This window comes from Quercus robur, chromosome 6, assembly GCF_932294415.1.
Source record: "Quercus robur chromosome 6, dhQueRobu3.1, whole genome shotgun sequence".
NCBI classification, from domain to species: domain Eukaryota; kingdom Viridiplantae; phylum Streptophyta; class Magnoliopsida; order Fagales; family Fagaceae; genus Quercus; species Quercus robur.
Window position 1 is genome coordinate 12,211,210 of NC_065539.1, and position 15,393 is coordinate 12,226,602.

At 33.2% G+C, this 15,393-nt stretch overlaps 1 protein-coding gene across 1 annotated transcript; it reads right to left on the reverse strand.

Moving 5' to 3' along the window:
* Nucleotides 1-460: 460 nt before the first annotated feature.
* LOC126732784 (probable serine/threonine-protein kinase At1g01540) lies at nucleotides 461-3,864 on the reverse strand. The gene is made up of 7 exons (XM_050435802.1): nucleotides 3,024-3,864; nucleotides 2,752-2,856; nucleotides 2,435-2,557; nucleotides 2,129-2,299; nucleotides 1,910-2,039; nucleotides 1,568-1,777; nucleotides 461-874 (listed from the first exon to the last, which is right to left on the reverse strand). The coding sequence occupies exons 1-7, from the start codon at nucleotides 3,695-3,697 to the stop codon at nucleotides 716-718; spliced, it is 1,572 nt and encodes a 523-aa protein (XP_050291759.1). The 5' UTR covers nucleotides 3,698-3,864; the 3' UTR covers nucleotides 461-715.
* Nucleotides 3,865-15,393: the final 11,529 nt, after the last annotated feature.

The window sequence follows — 15,393 nt, forward strand, 5'->3', positions numbered from 1 at the left end:
AATAATAATTTACCATTTATAATTTGTTTTGAAGGTGTTATAAAAATGTTCACCTTGTGAAGGTGTTCACAATAATAAAAATATTGTGAACGTAAAAAAGCAAAAAAAAGAAAACCGTGTCCTTACATTGACCCACTGCGGGCCTGTAGCAAATGTACCCAAAGACTCATAGTCGACCATTCCTGGACCCCTAAGGGCCCCAACCACCTACAAGCCCAAGACACAAACCCAAACTGACCCATTTCCGGAATGGGATGCGAGTCCAACACCCAGAATCAAAAGACAGGAACTGCTTCCACGGTTCCACCCACGGAGGACAAGAGCATATGGGTCATGGGTGTAACCATAGGATTCGTAGCCTGAATGATTCTTCTTCACATGGAATTGAGCAGGGTTGTGGCTTTGATGGTACCTGTTGTTCCACACTTTTGGGGGACAATACCCAGTTTACTGACAAGAATTTGTTCAATAATAGGCGCTTCTTGCTACTTTCATCTATTTATTGCTATTAAAATTCACTGTTTTTGTTTAGATATTTTGTGGTACCTTTCTTTTTTTGGCTTACAACAAGGCAGGTTTCGAACCCAACCAGGAATGCCATTGAGTCACAAGGCTCTTGGCATTTGTGGTATAATTTTTGGTGTAATAAGAATTTGAGGTTTAATTCAACTATAGACAACATGTGCAATCAATTATAAACAAGATCGGCATATCTTTACAGTTTGTCTTCTTGATGCTTCCATCTTGCCTCATTTTGATTCACTACGCTTTCGCGTTCACTACTGTCTCCTGGTTCCATCACCTGCTTCTCTTTCAACATATCCTTTGCACTGTCACCATTTGCACGTCCTGCATCCCTTCCAGCTCTACGATCCTGAGACAAGACAACCAGAACATGATTAGCAAATATCTACATGAAAGAAGTGGTAACATCAAATTGATATGTCTACTCTATTGACTAGAAAAACAAAGAAGTTGTTGTATTCTTTGATATCTCATTCTAAAATTTACTCGTTTCAAACTGACCTAACTATAAAGGGTGGAGGAGATGAAAGGGAGTGATGCTAACCAGACCGTGAGGGATGGAGAGGGGGTAGAGAGAAATGAAATGCCATGAAAGGGAAATGGTAAATTAATTGGAGTATCATAAAGACCAAACCAAAGAAATGGAAGTTGTTGTAACAGTAATGGATTACAATTTCTGGTCAAAAGACCAAAAAAATAAAAAGGTATAAAAAATATACTGCCTCAGAAGTTATGCATTAGCTGAATTTTATTAAATTATTGTTGCTGTTTGATCACATGCATTAGGAGTTATTGTTTCTGTTTGAGACGTAAGAAGAGTTAACCAGCATTTAATACTTGTTTTTCAAACTTGATAATTGCTTACTAATTGTATAATTTATAGTGGTCCAAATGCCTTAAGCATCATTTCCTAATTACTCTGTTGAGATATAGATTATTTGTTGAGAGGACTAATTGATGACATATAATATGATCTGATAAATTGTTTTTGAACAAATGAGAGTACATTGAACTTGAATTTTGAGCAGGATTGCATACATACTTCTTTGAAGGGGGAGTCTTCAGCTTCCAGCATATGTATAACATGTCCCATTTTTGGCCGCTTCTGTGCATTGGGATCCACACAACGTAAACCAACAAGAAGAGCCCTCTTCAATGCCCTTGAAGTAGGCTTCTCAGGCAGCTTTGGATCCAATACTCCTTCTGCATTCCTGTTTGCGACCATCTTCTTAAGCCACTCAACTAAGTTGACCTGAAAATTCTAGGCTTTTTAGTTCAAAGCAAACATAGAAGAGGAAAGACATAAAAGAAATCTAGAAGAAAAATGATTTGACTAATTCAAATATCTTTGAAGCAAAATTGATATCAGTAATATTGTGCAAACCTCTTCTGGAGGTCGGCTATAATCAACCGGGTTCCTCCCAGTAATTATTTCCATTACAAGAATCCCAAAGCTGTACACGTCACTTCTTTCATTAAGCATTCCCGTGCTTGCATATTCGGGAGCTACATAGCTACAAAAACAGAAACAAGATTGTCATTACCTCTTTTGCACACACAGAAACACAAACACGTACAAATACACATACACAGCCCTACATACCCAAATGTTCCCATGACACGAGTTGTAATGTAGCTACTCTCTGCACCTAGGAGCTTAGCAAGGCCAAAATCTGAAACCTTTGAATTCCACTGCTTGTCAAGTAAAATGTTGCTTGATTTTATATCTCGGTGAACAACTTTGGGTTCCAGCCCCTCATGAAGGTAAGTTAGCCTACATTATTAGTCCAGTTATGGTAAATAAGCATGCTTTATTCAAGCGACCAATAAATCAATGCCATGGATGAGATGCAGTGAAAGGAATGAATATCATAAAATAAAGCTCAAATGTGAGTGATTTGGATCATACCCTTTTGCTGTTCCAAGGATGATATTCATCCGAATCTCCCAAGTAAGAGGGCTGCAAGGCCCTACATCCCCATGAAGCCATTGTTCCAAATTCCCATTGTTTACATACTCATATACAAGCATCCTATCATTTAAGGGAACAGTCAATTATCTCTAAGGACTCAAAGATGATATATTTAACACCCTTTACAAAAGTACATAATCAACTTAAAATCGTTTTCAATTGGGCATTAATAAACTCTAGCCAGCAAATGCAATAACATAGAACAAAGTCCAAAAAAGGAAGTTGGGGTAATTAGGCAAGAACAAAGTAAGTACCTATGAGCTCCTTCAGCACAGTAACCAAGCAATCTCACCAAATTCTTATGCCGAACCCGACCAATTGCCTCAACTTCAACCTTAAACTCCTTCTCAGCTTGTCCCCTACCAAATACCAAATATCTAATTCATCAATTCTTTAACACTAACCAATTGGTTTAATAATAATCTAACACGAATTAAACAGCAAATTGCACCACAATTAATATCTCAAGAACAGAGTAAATTCTAACGGCAAAAAATAAATAAACAAAAAGCTAGCAAGAAAGCACCTATTATTGAGCAAATTCTTGACAGCAATCTGACTATTGTCCTGCAAAACACCATGATATACAATCCCATACCCACCTTCACCAATTACATTATCGTCAGCAAAACCATTTGTGGCAGCCTCAAGCTCTCTCAGAGTATACCAATGCCCCCACCCCAAGTGTGAAACTTCAGGAACCACTATAGCTACCTGATCAACACCGCCACGAGCTTCCCCACTGCCATGCGAAGAAGAAGACCTGCAGAAACGCTCAGGGTAAGAAATCCTATGATCCTTCCCAATCTCAATGTGAATCCTTTGGTGGTACCCCATTGGGCTCTCTTCCTCTGGAGGTGGAAGCAGTGCTTGTCTTTCAACTATTGCGGAAACTGGGTCGGATTCGGGAGATGGGTCGGGTTCAAGTTGAGACCTTGTTGTTGGCTTCGGCTCTTGGTGGTGGGTGTGGTGGTTTCGACCATGGTCGACTCTGATCTCCTGGATCTCTTTGGAGACAAGTGGGATTGTGGGTCTTCGAGAGTTCTTGGATTTGGAGCGCTTTGAGACCAGCCATAGAGAAATGAGGAAGAGAAGGAGCACAAACCCAGCTCCAACACAAACACCAAGAATCACCCACAGTTTAAGCCCGAAGATTGATGTCGGTTTGGAGAGCTGGTCGTTTGCTTTGTGATCAGACATTAAAAATGTTATCTTTTTGTTTGTGTTTCAATGGAAGCTAAGTTAAAGAAGGTAGCTTTAACTTATAAATGCACTGCACTGCACTGCACAATGCTCTGCACTGAGAGTGGGATCAGTTGGTGCATATACAGTTAACATTAAAAAAAGGGCAAGAAAGAGTGAGAGAGAGAGAGATAGATAGAGAGTGAAAGAGAAAGAGAGAGCAATGGAGGGCATGGCAGCTGGCGATGATGGGACTTCTTAAGGGATCGTTTGGGAATACGTGGGACCCTTTTTTGAAGAAAAGAAAATAGCTTATGTAAAGTATTCTATAAGATTCGTCCAAAAAATTTTGTTTATTACTATTCAAAACATTTAGTTATATTATCTATTATATTTAATTAAAATATCAACTCTTTTTAAAATTTTTTAATTGTTTATTTTTCTTCACCATCAATGATTACTTTCCATTTTCTTCTTTTATTCTTGCAAAAAGTAAATAAAAAATTAAATGTAAAATGAATAGTTCAAGTAAAAATTATTGTAGTAACTATGGGATGTTTGGTGAGTGCTTCCAAACAACAATTTGTAGTTTTTAAACAATATTTCACGTATTTTTACACACTTTTTTACCCACATGTATTTTCACAAAAATTTTTAAACAATAATTTTCAATTTTTAAATAAATGTACCAAACGGGCCCTATATATTTTTACACAATTTTATATAAACTAATGTAGGTGATTTTTATTATTTGATTAGCTAAAATGTGATACTTTTGCAATTTAATGTGAGCGCTCTAAAACAATATCTTGAATTTAAATGTAAAATTTCACTAGAAAGTATAAACAATTTACAATATCTAGATGTAAAATTTCACTATAAAGTAGAAACGATTATAAATTGTAGAGTATTTTTTTCAAGGTGGGCCTGGGGACTAAAATACCTATACTTTATCCATCCTTCTCCTTCTCTTTTCTTACTTAAAAAAAATTTATAATAAAATAATTTTCTCACAAAAAATAAATAAATAAAATAATAATAAAGTATATTTTACGCATGCTATAATTCGAGAAGTTTGTCTTATAGAGCATCTTCTTTGGCATCGTTGTCAGCAGAAACAGACCCTCATAGATGCTTTGTAATGTTTGTTTTTTGGACTGAGATTGAAAAAGACCACTGACCTAGTAAAACCTTCAGCTATGCATTGGGTAAGGCCGGCGTGCGATTATATAAAAAATTAAGGTTATGTTTGGTTTAGTGGAAGGGAAGGCAAGAGAAGAGAAAGAAAAAGAAAAAAGAGTAGGGAAAGAAAGTATTTCCCCAAGTGTGCTTGGATACGGAGAGGAAGAGGAATAAAAGATGTAAGGTATTTTATATTTTTATCTTTTTAAATTATAAATTAATAAGGATATAAATGTCATTTCACAAAAATAGACAAAACCTTTTAAGGATATAAGAGCAATTTTAAGAGGAAAAAATAATGAATTCCATAAAAGCCGTTTTCCTTCCATTCTTCCTTCTTTTTATTTTCCTTTCTAACCAAACAAACGAAAGTCATTCCTTTCTTTTCTTTTTATTCCTTTTCCATCAAATCAAACAAAGCCTAAAGGCCGCAAGATAGACGCATGAGGACCATGTATCAAACCACCAACCCAACTCAATTTGACATCTCGAGTCGATTTTCATGAGTTAGGTTGAAATTTTATTTTAAGGCTATGTTTGGCAACTTGTAAAATGATTTTCCGAGTGTAAAATATTTTCAGTTGAAAGTATTTTTGGTGTTTGGTTCTCCAATGTAAAACATTTTCCAAAAAAAAAAAGAAGGGGGGGGTCAAAAAATACCTATAATACAATTAGATTTCTCAAACTACCTATACACATCACACATGCACATCCATTAATTCCAATCTCAAAATATTAACATATATATATATATATATATATATATCTCCAAGTTTTGTGTACATAACAATTACACAGGTATCCGCATACAAAAATCCCAACACAACACAAAATAAAATCAACTACCACAGCCTTCATGGTCATTCACCCAAATTTAGATGTGTCATTTGATTGAGTTCATTGTTCTTCTGGACTTGGGATGCCACTGCGTTTAGCATTTTGGCATTAATCTTTGCAATCTTCATTGCATGGTTCTATTGCTCAATTGCAATATCTAATTGATATTTCAATAATTCATATTTAACATCTTCTAGGCAATAGGGGATCTCTTCAGTTGAAGGAGTACTAGAACTTGAGCAAGAATGAGTAGTATATTTATAGGATGAATATCCTTCTTGTACATTCCCACCATCAATCTACCAAAATTTCATAAAAGCAACTTCCCCATCCCTTTTGTTCTTGAATGCCCTGTGATCGGCTCTAGAAAATTGATGAACTTGGACACGGGCTTCTTCCCATGTGTCGTACACACCAGGCACACAGCCAATGAATACCACATGTCTTACCCTTTAGGTGGTCAATAGGATAAACAATTTAAAAACCAAAATCGGCCTTATGACATACATATTTAGCATAGGAAATTATTTGACATACCATTCAATTAAATGTGTAAGCAACAAGATGATATACAAGAAACGTGCCTGCAACACAAGACAGTGTGGAAAAGTTCAGCAATCCCAGCACAACATAAATACAGTATAGAACAGTTGAACATCACAACTTTACAATAATCATACAACCCAAGCAAATATATAGAACAAATATATCTCATTTGAACAAAAAATACCCAAATCCACAATTTTTGAAACGAACAACTATATAAATTTCAACCCAAGTAAATAAAACAAGATGTTACAAATATTCATGGATATTCTTATATATTCATAGAAATTCATTTACATATTGATTGATCAAATCAATGGACCAGTTGTAATTTTCAATTTCTGACATACTAAAATAAATCAATCGCAACCCAAGAACAAATCATTGTTATTACCTCAACCAAATCATGAAAGCAAAAAAAAAAAAATAATAAATAAATAAAATAAAACTACTTTATAAATGGGAACAACCCCATAAAAGCCTAGACCTCAATTAGAGGATGTGTGTCTCGAGGGAAAAGAAAGGTGGAAGTGGGTCAAGGGAGGAAGAGGGATGGATAAGGAGAGTGAAAAGAGAGAGGAGGGATAGAGAAATGCCAAAACTACCTTCACCGGAGGTGGGGCTTGCAGACACAACAACAGGGCCATAGGTCGAGGGCTAGTTTTGGGCTTCACCGGCGTTACCTCTCTCCTTCCTTCAGCTTGGGCTTGGTGTGAGTGATGAGAGTGTGAGTGAGGAGATGATTCATGTGAGGATTGGAAATGCTTTAAAGGTAAACACCATCAATGGTATAAAACATTTTCCAAATATCAATTACTACAAAATTGAACACAGCCTAAGTCTTTGGTCGAATGGGTTGATAATTTTTTCAACCTATCTTACTCAACTTGACCCATCATGAATATAAATTTATTTTATTATTCTTATTTTAAAATTATAGTTTAATTGATTTTGGTATTTTGATGAAGAATTTAGAAATTTTGAATATAATTTAAGCATATTATATAAATTGAAATAATTTATTGAAAAAAGTTTTTAAATAATTGATGAATGTCCATTTTTTTACAAAGCATAAATATTTTTTGCACAACCCACTGACCCAACCCAATCCAACCTGACCAATGTAAGTTGGGTTGGGTTAAGAATTTAAAAAATATATATATATATATTAAGCAATTAAAGCAAATGTCAACTCCTTTTATAATTTTAATATTATTGACAAAAAAGATTATGTTTTAACATCATTTTTTTCTTCTTAGAAATATTTCATAATAATTAAAATATTATTAATATGTAGATTGCAAAATTATTATTATTATTATTACCACTGAAAGCAAAATTATTAAAAAGTCATTTTGTAGATTGCAAATTTGTGTGGGTGTGCAGATCTAATAATAGTGTAGCGCGCATTGGGTAAATGCGCAGCCAATATGAATTTGTTATAGTACTTTGTTAATTTGTTTTCCCATTGTCTCTTAAGAGGGATTTTTTCAAATAGTTTTTTTTTTTTTTTTTTTAAATTTTATAAATGATTTTTTCAAATAGTTGAGAGAAGGGAAATTAAACCCTACAATACTCTTGACCAGAGATTGTGTTAATTGCTCTGGATAAAGACCTTTGTACTTAATTTTGGTTTGAATGAAATGCTCTTTCAGATAGCAATAATATTAGCAATAATAAGCTGTATAAGATAGCAATAAAAATAACAACAACAAGAACAAGTGTTATAAGCTGTATAAGGCTTTATTATTAGACAACGAATCAATAGCGAGTTTATTGAATGGTCATCTGGTAACTGCAACGAGTTGTTAAACTCGATGGTATTATTATATCTTCCCTATTAGCTGAATTTTGGTTCAAACCCACTAGGGAAAAAAAAAAACAGAATTATTAATATGTTGTGTTCAAAATGCATTGGTGTTAGATAATATATCCATGAAGGGATACACATCAAAAGGTTCATCAATTTGCACATCCATTATACCACAATATGAGACTAAATCTAATAATCCATCCATACATAAGTAAGTCATGTGACTATGCCACTACAATTAATCATTAAACCTAACCTTGATTTTTGTCCATTTGTAATTATGATGGGCAGGGCATGAAGAGTTAGCTCTATAAGAAGATAAATGAGTGGGGGATGAAAAGCTAGTAGCTGCTATTTAAGAAGAAAGTAGCATTGACATTTTACATTTGTTAATGATCATAGATGTCTTAATTTGTTTATCGTGTGCTTTCAATGAAGGTACTCATTAAAATGCAAATCATGCAACCTAATAATTAAGAACAAACTATAAGAGGCATGAAAAAAATAGTGTAAGCCATGCGAGGTGGGGTGTACAAGCCATATCAACAGTGGTAACCAGTTGGTGTGCAACAGCTATCAAACAAATAGGCAGTTTTAATTAGCTGCGTTTTATGAAATTCATGGTCATTAATATAGGTAATTTACGTGAGTTTTAGTCAGCTCAACTAGTAAAATATCTTATATATAAAAAGATCTAGAGTTTAAACATTGCCTATATAAAAAACCAGTTAATGTCTTGAGTTTGATGATAAAGAAAAATTATCATAATTCATACAGCAAGATATTCTATTATGTATGTGTATATATATATATATATATATATCATTTATTATAATTTGCTTTTCACAATTTCTAAATAATATCTGATTTATTTTTAATGGCCAAGGCATTTGTTGAATGTCATAGCATTTTGATATTTCATACTATATATATATATATATATATATCATTTATTATAATTTGCTTTTCACAATTTCTAAATAATATCTGATTTATTTTTAATGGCCAAGGCATTTGTTGAATGTCATAGCATTTTGATATTTCATACTGCGCGCCTTGGTACCGTATAGCATAACTTGCAGTATGGTGGTGGTTAGATTTTGGAGTAATGGATTACTTCAACTTGTTTGTTGTTGTACGTCCAAAAATAAATAGCATTGTCCATTGTGTCTTGTTTGTCGATGGATCTTGGAACCGTGCTTTTGTTCTATACGTTAGGCGGTAAATGAATCCAGCAAAGGGTGTTTCTATGTTCATGCTATAATATAAATTCATAGTGGGGTCAAACTGCTACCTTTTGTATTTTTTTTCTTTGTTTATTTGAAGTGAATGTGTTTGTAATAAATAATGTCGAATGCTACCTTTTGTATTAGTATCATCATGATTTCCCATTTCAATAGGCTATATCATGATTAGTCCATATCAATTATCATATCCCTTTTATTTCCTTATGAAAAAGTGTATATTGTATCAACCCAAAAGATTAAGTCAAGGACTTTGATGTTAAGTATGCATGTGTAGGTGAAGTCTTCTATTAAATAATAATAACAAGAGTGGCTGATTAAATAACATAATAAGGTCAAAAGTCATAAGTTTAAGCTTTTTGATCAAGTGGTGTCACAACATGGTGGCAAAGTTTACGAGGGTCTCTTTTGCAATTGGAGTGAGAACAAGACAAGCCCATAAAGCCTGCATGGAGATGATCTAGGAAAAAGATTCAATATTGTATCTCTACATGTTATATTAATTACTCAATAGGGTATGGCATGAGGTTCCTATGGATGAGCGTGCAAGGTTTAAATGTTGTGCGTTCTCATAGATGGCATACCATAGGTCATGGATGATGCATTGGTGAAGGAAAAATCTCATCGGCAAGTAGAATCTGATAAGATTTGTTTAAGGCCCACAGAGAGGCAATGACTCAACCGTGAGGGGGAAGACTTAGTGTGGAACTTCATTCACACGTGCATTCCCATCATTTGTTTTTTCATTGAATAACAAGACTAGTTTAATTTTCATGGAGATGGAGTACCCTCTTCCCCACCCCCATCCCTTTTCTTCAGGGCAAGGGTAGCTTATAATTGATCATTTAACAACTATTCACCGCAGGATTAATACTTAAAACTAAAACTAAATATCATATTAATATATCTTTCTCAATCTCAGCAGCCAGGAGTGTGCCTAAATCAACACCCATATTTTATGATGGAGTATCCCTTAGTGGGATTTTAAAGATTAGAGTATGTAAGATATTAATTAGCCCTTTACTTTGTTGCTAGACCAATTATAGCTGCTTTATCAACCTTTATTAGATGCTTTCTTAGTGAGATTGGTACTGCTTTTTTACTAATCTTCTTTGCGAAATGGCTTGGAAGAAATTATAGGGAAAAAAGGTTCAAAATAAGCATAAAGTATTCCAAAATTCACAGTTGTTTAATTGTATGAACATGGGACGTGTATTCTTGTTCAATTATGGATACAGCAGGCATTGAAAGGATTGGAATCTAATCCAATTGTTCAAGTGAACTGTCGTATTGATTACCAGGCCAGAAGTTTGTTTGTTTGTTTTTTTTTTTTTTTGGGTGTTGCTAAATGCTAATACGTATTAATGGAATTTGCATGCAGATAAGATATTGGAAATACGTATTGGAATTTGCATGTAGAGAATATATTGGTACAAGCAAATTAATTCCAATACGATCTATGCAAGATTAATTAAACACCAAACCACCAAGGTTGATCATAATTTAATTAGCACGTAACTGGTCTATTTGACTGTTTGAACTGGATGCTTAAGCTAAAGGCTTGCATGGAATTAAGAGGATTTAACTATAAATACAAAAATGTAGAAACCAATATCTTATACATATTTAGCGATTACTACTTGTCCACTTGTTATAAACTGCTCTTTATCTGTAAAAGTCTACAGTAAACAAAACCAAACAGATTAAGCAATTTTTGCTCTTAATCTATTGCAAATTTCTCATCTCATGAGGCTCTCAAGAAATGACATGTAAATCAATTCCCTTATAATAAAACATTAGAAACAAACGATGAGATCATCCAACTAAAACACATTTGGCAGCTTGTTTGGGAGAACTTGGTTCTGAATATCTTTCTCTTCAATTAGTTGATTATGGTGAGTATGAGTTCTTAGCGTAATCAATTTAGTCTATTCTCTTTTTTTTCTCCAGATATCAGATCTGGCCTATCCCAACAAATGAACAAAAATTGGGAATTTTTAAAAAAAATTTCTTTAGCCATTTTATTTTTAATAAATCGTGTCCAAAATAATTATTCAAATTTATTGCATTTGCTTCCTTTGATATCTAATGGATCCTGTCACTTTTTGGGTCAGATGACATTGATTTTCAAGTGTAAATACTACATTTTACAACTTTTGAAAAATCATTTTCATTAAAACTTAAAGAGGGTACGTAAAATGATCACTTAACATACCAAAGGTAAAAAAAAAAACATATCCTACATGTTTTTAAAATTTTAAAATTTGACATATGACAAAATTTACATGAAAATAGATCACCTTGGAATCTAAAGGTAAAGTTGTTATTATTTGGATAAAATTTGAAAGTTGTCATCAAGTAAGTAGTGACATTAAAAGTGGACATTAATGAATATGATCAATGTTAATTGATTTTGATTGGCCATTAAAAATAATAACTATAATCAATTAATGTCATGATTTTCAATGATTCGGTTCAAAATGATGGTGAACATGCATACATTTGATAAGCTTTACAATATAATTATGATTTTTTACAAAATGGTATTTACGGCTAAAATTAATTAGTTGTTTTCAAAACATGTATAACTTTCGAACTTATTATTAAAAGAAACATATATCACTAATTCGATTTTTTATAAGATAAATATATTTTTTATCATTTAAAAAAAATGAAGTTCCGTAACTTAAAGTCTACGAACTCTAAGAAAATTTTCTCTATAAATAAAGAAACCCACACCCACGTGAGTCTTTTTATCTTTCCCCCAATTATAGCCACCTTGCAAAACATTCATTCATTCTCTAAATTAAGCTAGCTAAAACATGAAAATTCATGGTCAAAACCTAATTTTCAAGGCATCAACATATCAATCCATTACAAATCACCACATTAATGCACATCAACTCAATGTTGAAGCTCAAACACTACATTTCTAGGTACTTGTTGTCACAAGCTTCAATACCAACATACATTAATGGCCACAACACATAAGCCCTGTACAATTTTTTTTTATTTTTTTATAGTAATTTGATAGTTAAAATGGGAATGATAAATTTGAACCGTGAATGTCTTATTTGAAAATATTAAGAGATGTCAATTAATTGAGTTACAAAGTTCTTGACATACCTTACACAAACTAATGGAGAAAAACTAGTAAATCTCCATATTGTGCTATGCTTGTTTGAGTTTTATGGTTCTTTGCATGATGATAGAGTTTTTTCACAAAATTATTAAATGAAACTATGAATGGAAGTAGTTAACCGAATTGAGATGGGCAAGTTGATTTGTATAATTCTAAAATCTTAGGAGTCAATAAATAAAAAAATTGGCAAATTACAATTTACCCACCTGTGATTTGACCAAAATTTAAATTGCCTACTTGTGGTTTAAAATTTGACATTTTACCCACCTGAAGTTTACTCAACTAGAGTTATGTAACCCACCTCTGTTAAAAATAGGGTTAAATATGTAATTTTGCTCCACTTTTATGTCTCTCTCTTCCCAAAACAAAAAACACACACAAAAACAAGATAAAAAGGGAGGGTTTTGCAAAAATTAAGAACCATCATAATCTATTCTCCCCCACATCCCTTTCATTAAAGCTCCGGCCAAAAGAAATTTTTTCTTTATGTTGGAGATGAATCTTTCTACAAGCACTATTCTCCATTGCCAAGCCTTTCACTCCAAATTAAAAAACAAACAAATAAATGCACACAAAACCCACCAAAACAAAGGGGAGATAAAGTCAAGCTTTAGTCAAAAGTTGCTAATGAACCTTAAACAAAGAACTTCAAATCAAATAAACCCACAACTGGGAACCTCAAACAAAGAAAAAAGGAAAGAAACCCACGAAGCAAAATGAGAAAGAAGGGTTCAATAACAAAGAAAAAGGTCAACATTCAAATCTCTTGGATAAAGGGCATCTTACTTATGGAAGACAACAATTTAAGTTAATATTCCTAACGAAAATAAATTATGAAAAATAGCTAAGGCAACAGTACTAATTTAAGGAGCAAGCAATTTCAACAGGATGCAAGGGATCAATTAGGTGAAAAAGCAGATGTCTTAGCATTAAAAAATAATAAGAGTAAAGTTTTTGTTATAAAATTCCTATAACTTACTGAATACTGGTCACCACCATTTGCTACACTACGCTTTATTAAAAACACCTTAATCCATTGCAAAAGGAGGTAATTCATGGATTCAATTCCAGAGTCTCTAGAGGTCAGTAAGCCTTCTTTGTCTTCAAATCCACTTCAACCATCCACGTCAATCACTCCAAGCAAGAGAGAGAAGGGTAATATGAGATTTGTAGAGTTTAATTGGGTTTTATTTTTTTGGGTATATGTTCTTCTTGTTCAACATCTATGTGAGTTAAGAGAGAGACCAACACCACATTTTTATTGCTAAGTGCTCAGATTTATTGTTGGTTTTTTTTTTTTTTTTTTTTTTGTTATATTAATTTTTACAAAACCCTCCATTTTTTAGATTGTTTTGTCTTGTTTTTGTATGTGTTTTTTGTTTTGGGAAGAGAGAGGCATAAAATTGGGGCAAAATTACATATTTAACTCTATTTTTAACAAAAGTGGATTACAGAACTCTAACTGAGCTAACCTCAGATGGGTAAAGTGTTAAATTTCAAATCACAAGTAAGCAACTTAAATTTAAGTCAAATCACAGGTGGGTAAGTTGTAATTTGCCCATAAAAAATTGATAGCCCTATGGTTAGTTTGTAACCGGTCCTACTTGAGGATCTTTTCACATTGGGCGGGGAGGGAGGGATTATAGACTCCAAATATTTTTGGTAATTGTGTGTGAAGTTATTACATACAAAAAAATATTGTTACACACAACTTATCACACAATGCTAGTATACACTCGCTTAATATGTTATAATCATGTTTTGAAAACACAATTTCAAATAAAATTGTGAATGGTGAAATTGTGTTTTGAAAAAAACAAATTTATAATTTTTTTCAAAACACAATTTCAACTTGTATGGCATAGTTTGTATGTACATGCTAGTATACTACGTGTGATAATCATTTTCCTATTACATATATCAAAAGGGTCCTGTAGGGATGAGGGCCCAAGATTATATATTGGGCATTGAGCTTGGTCCGAGGACGTTAAATGGTCCGAGGAGGAACAAGTAGTCATTAGGGGTTTCAATTTGAAGTCTCATAAATAAGGAATGAATAGAAGGTGGTTCGAGTAGGAACTCCTCATCGGATATGATGAATGCAGCTAAAATATCTATTCCAGTAATTAGAATGACCCTCCAGAAAACTCTAATGATAGGGACGTGTTTCATGAACATACAGGAAGGAAGGAGACCAAAAAATATCTAAGGAAAAGATGTTACCACCGCATTAAATGCACTACAACTACTTTTCTGACCGCATTTATGTGGAGAAGACCTTAGAACAGTACTGCCTTGGCTACCACAACTCACAGAAAGCCAAAGAGGGTGTCTGATGGAACGGGTACTCAAGTAAGGGCTAAGATGATCAACAAGTGTAGGATCAAGATGATCTAAAGGGAGCTATATAATATGAGAGACCCTCCATGAGAAAGGGATCGGAAGAAGAGAGAGAGAACACTGTAACAACCTAAATTGTCTTTGTATCAAATTGTGATCAATTTATATAAGTGTAACCTCCATTGATATCAAAATTTTTTATTTGTGTTTGATTGTCATTCAATTCAATACTAGCTGTTGTTCAACTTATTAGGGTCTAGTTCTTTGACCCACTCTCTACAAATTTATTGTACTTGGCTCATTTGACCAAAATCTTATACATCTTGGGCTTGGGCCGTATATCAGGTCCTTACAGGTCCTATTAACTAGTGTTTCTAAGGGCACATGTTAAGAATTAATAGATGTTCAATTATGAGTTATAATACATTTTTTAGAAAAAAATTACATTTGTTATTAATAATTTATTGGCTTATATGCAAACATTTCATTGTGCGTGCGTGCGTGTGTTTTTTTCTTATTTTTTGTGTATAGTTTGACTTTATTTAAAAACAAAAATTATTTGATAAAGTATTAAATGCACCTTAACCACTACTGTTATTAACGCTTCGTT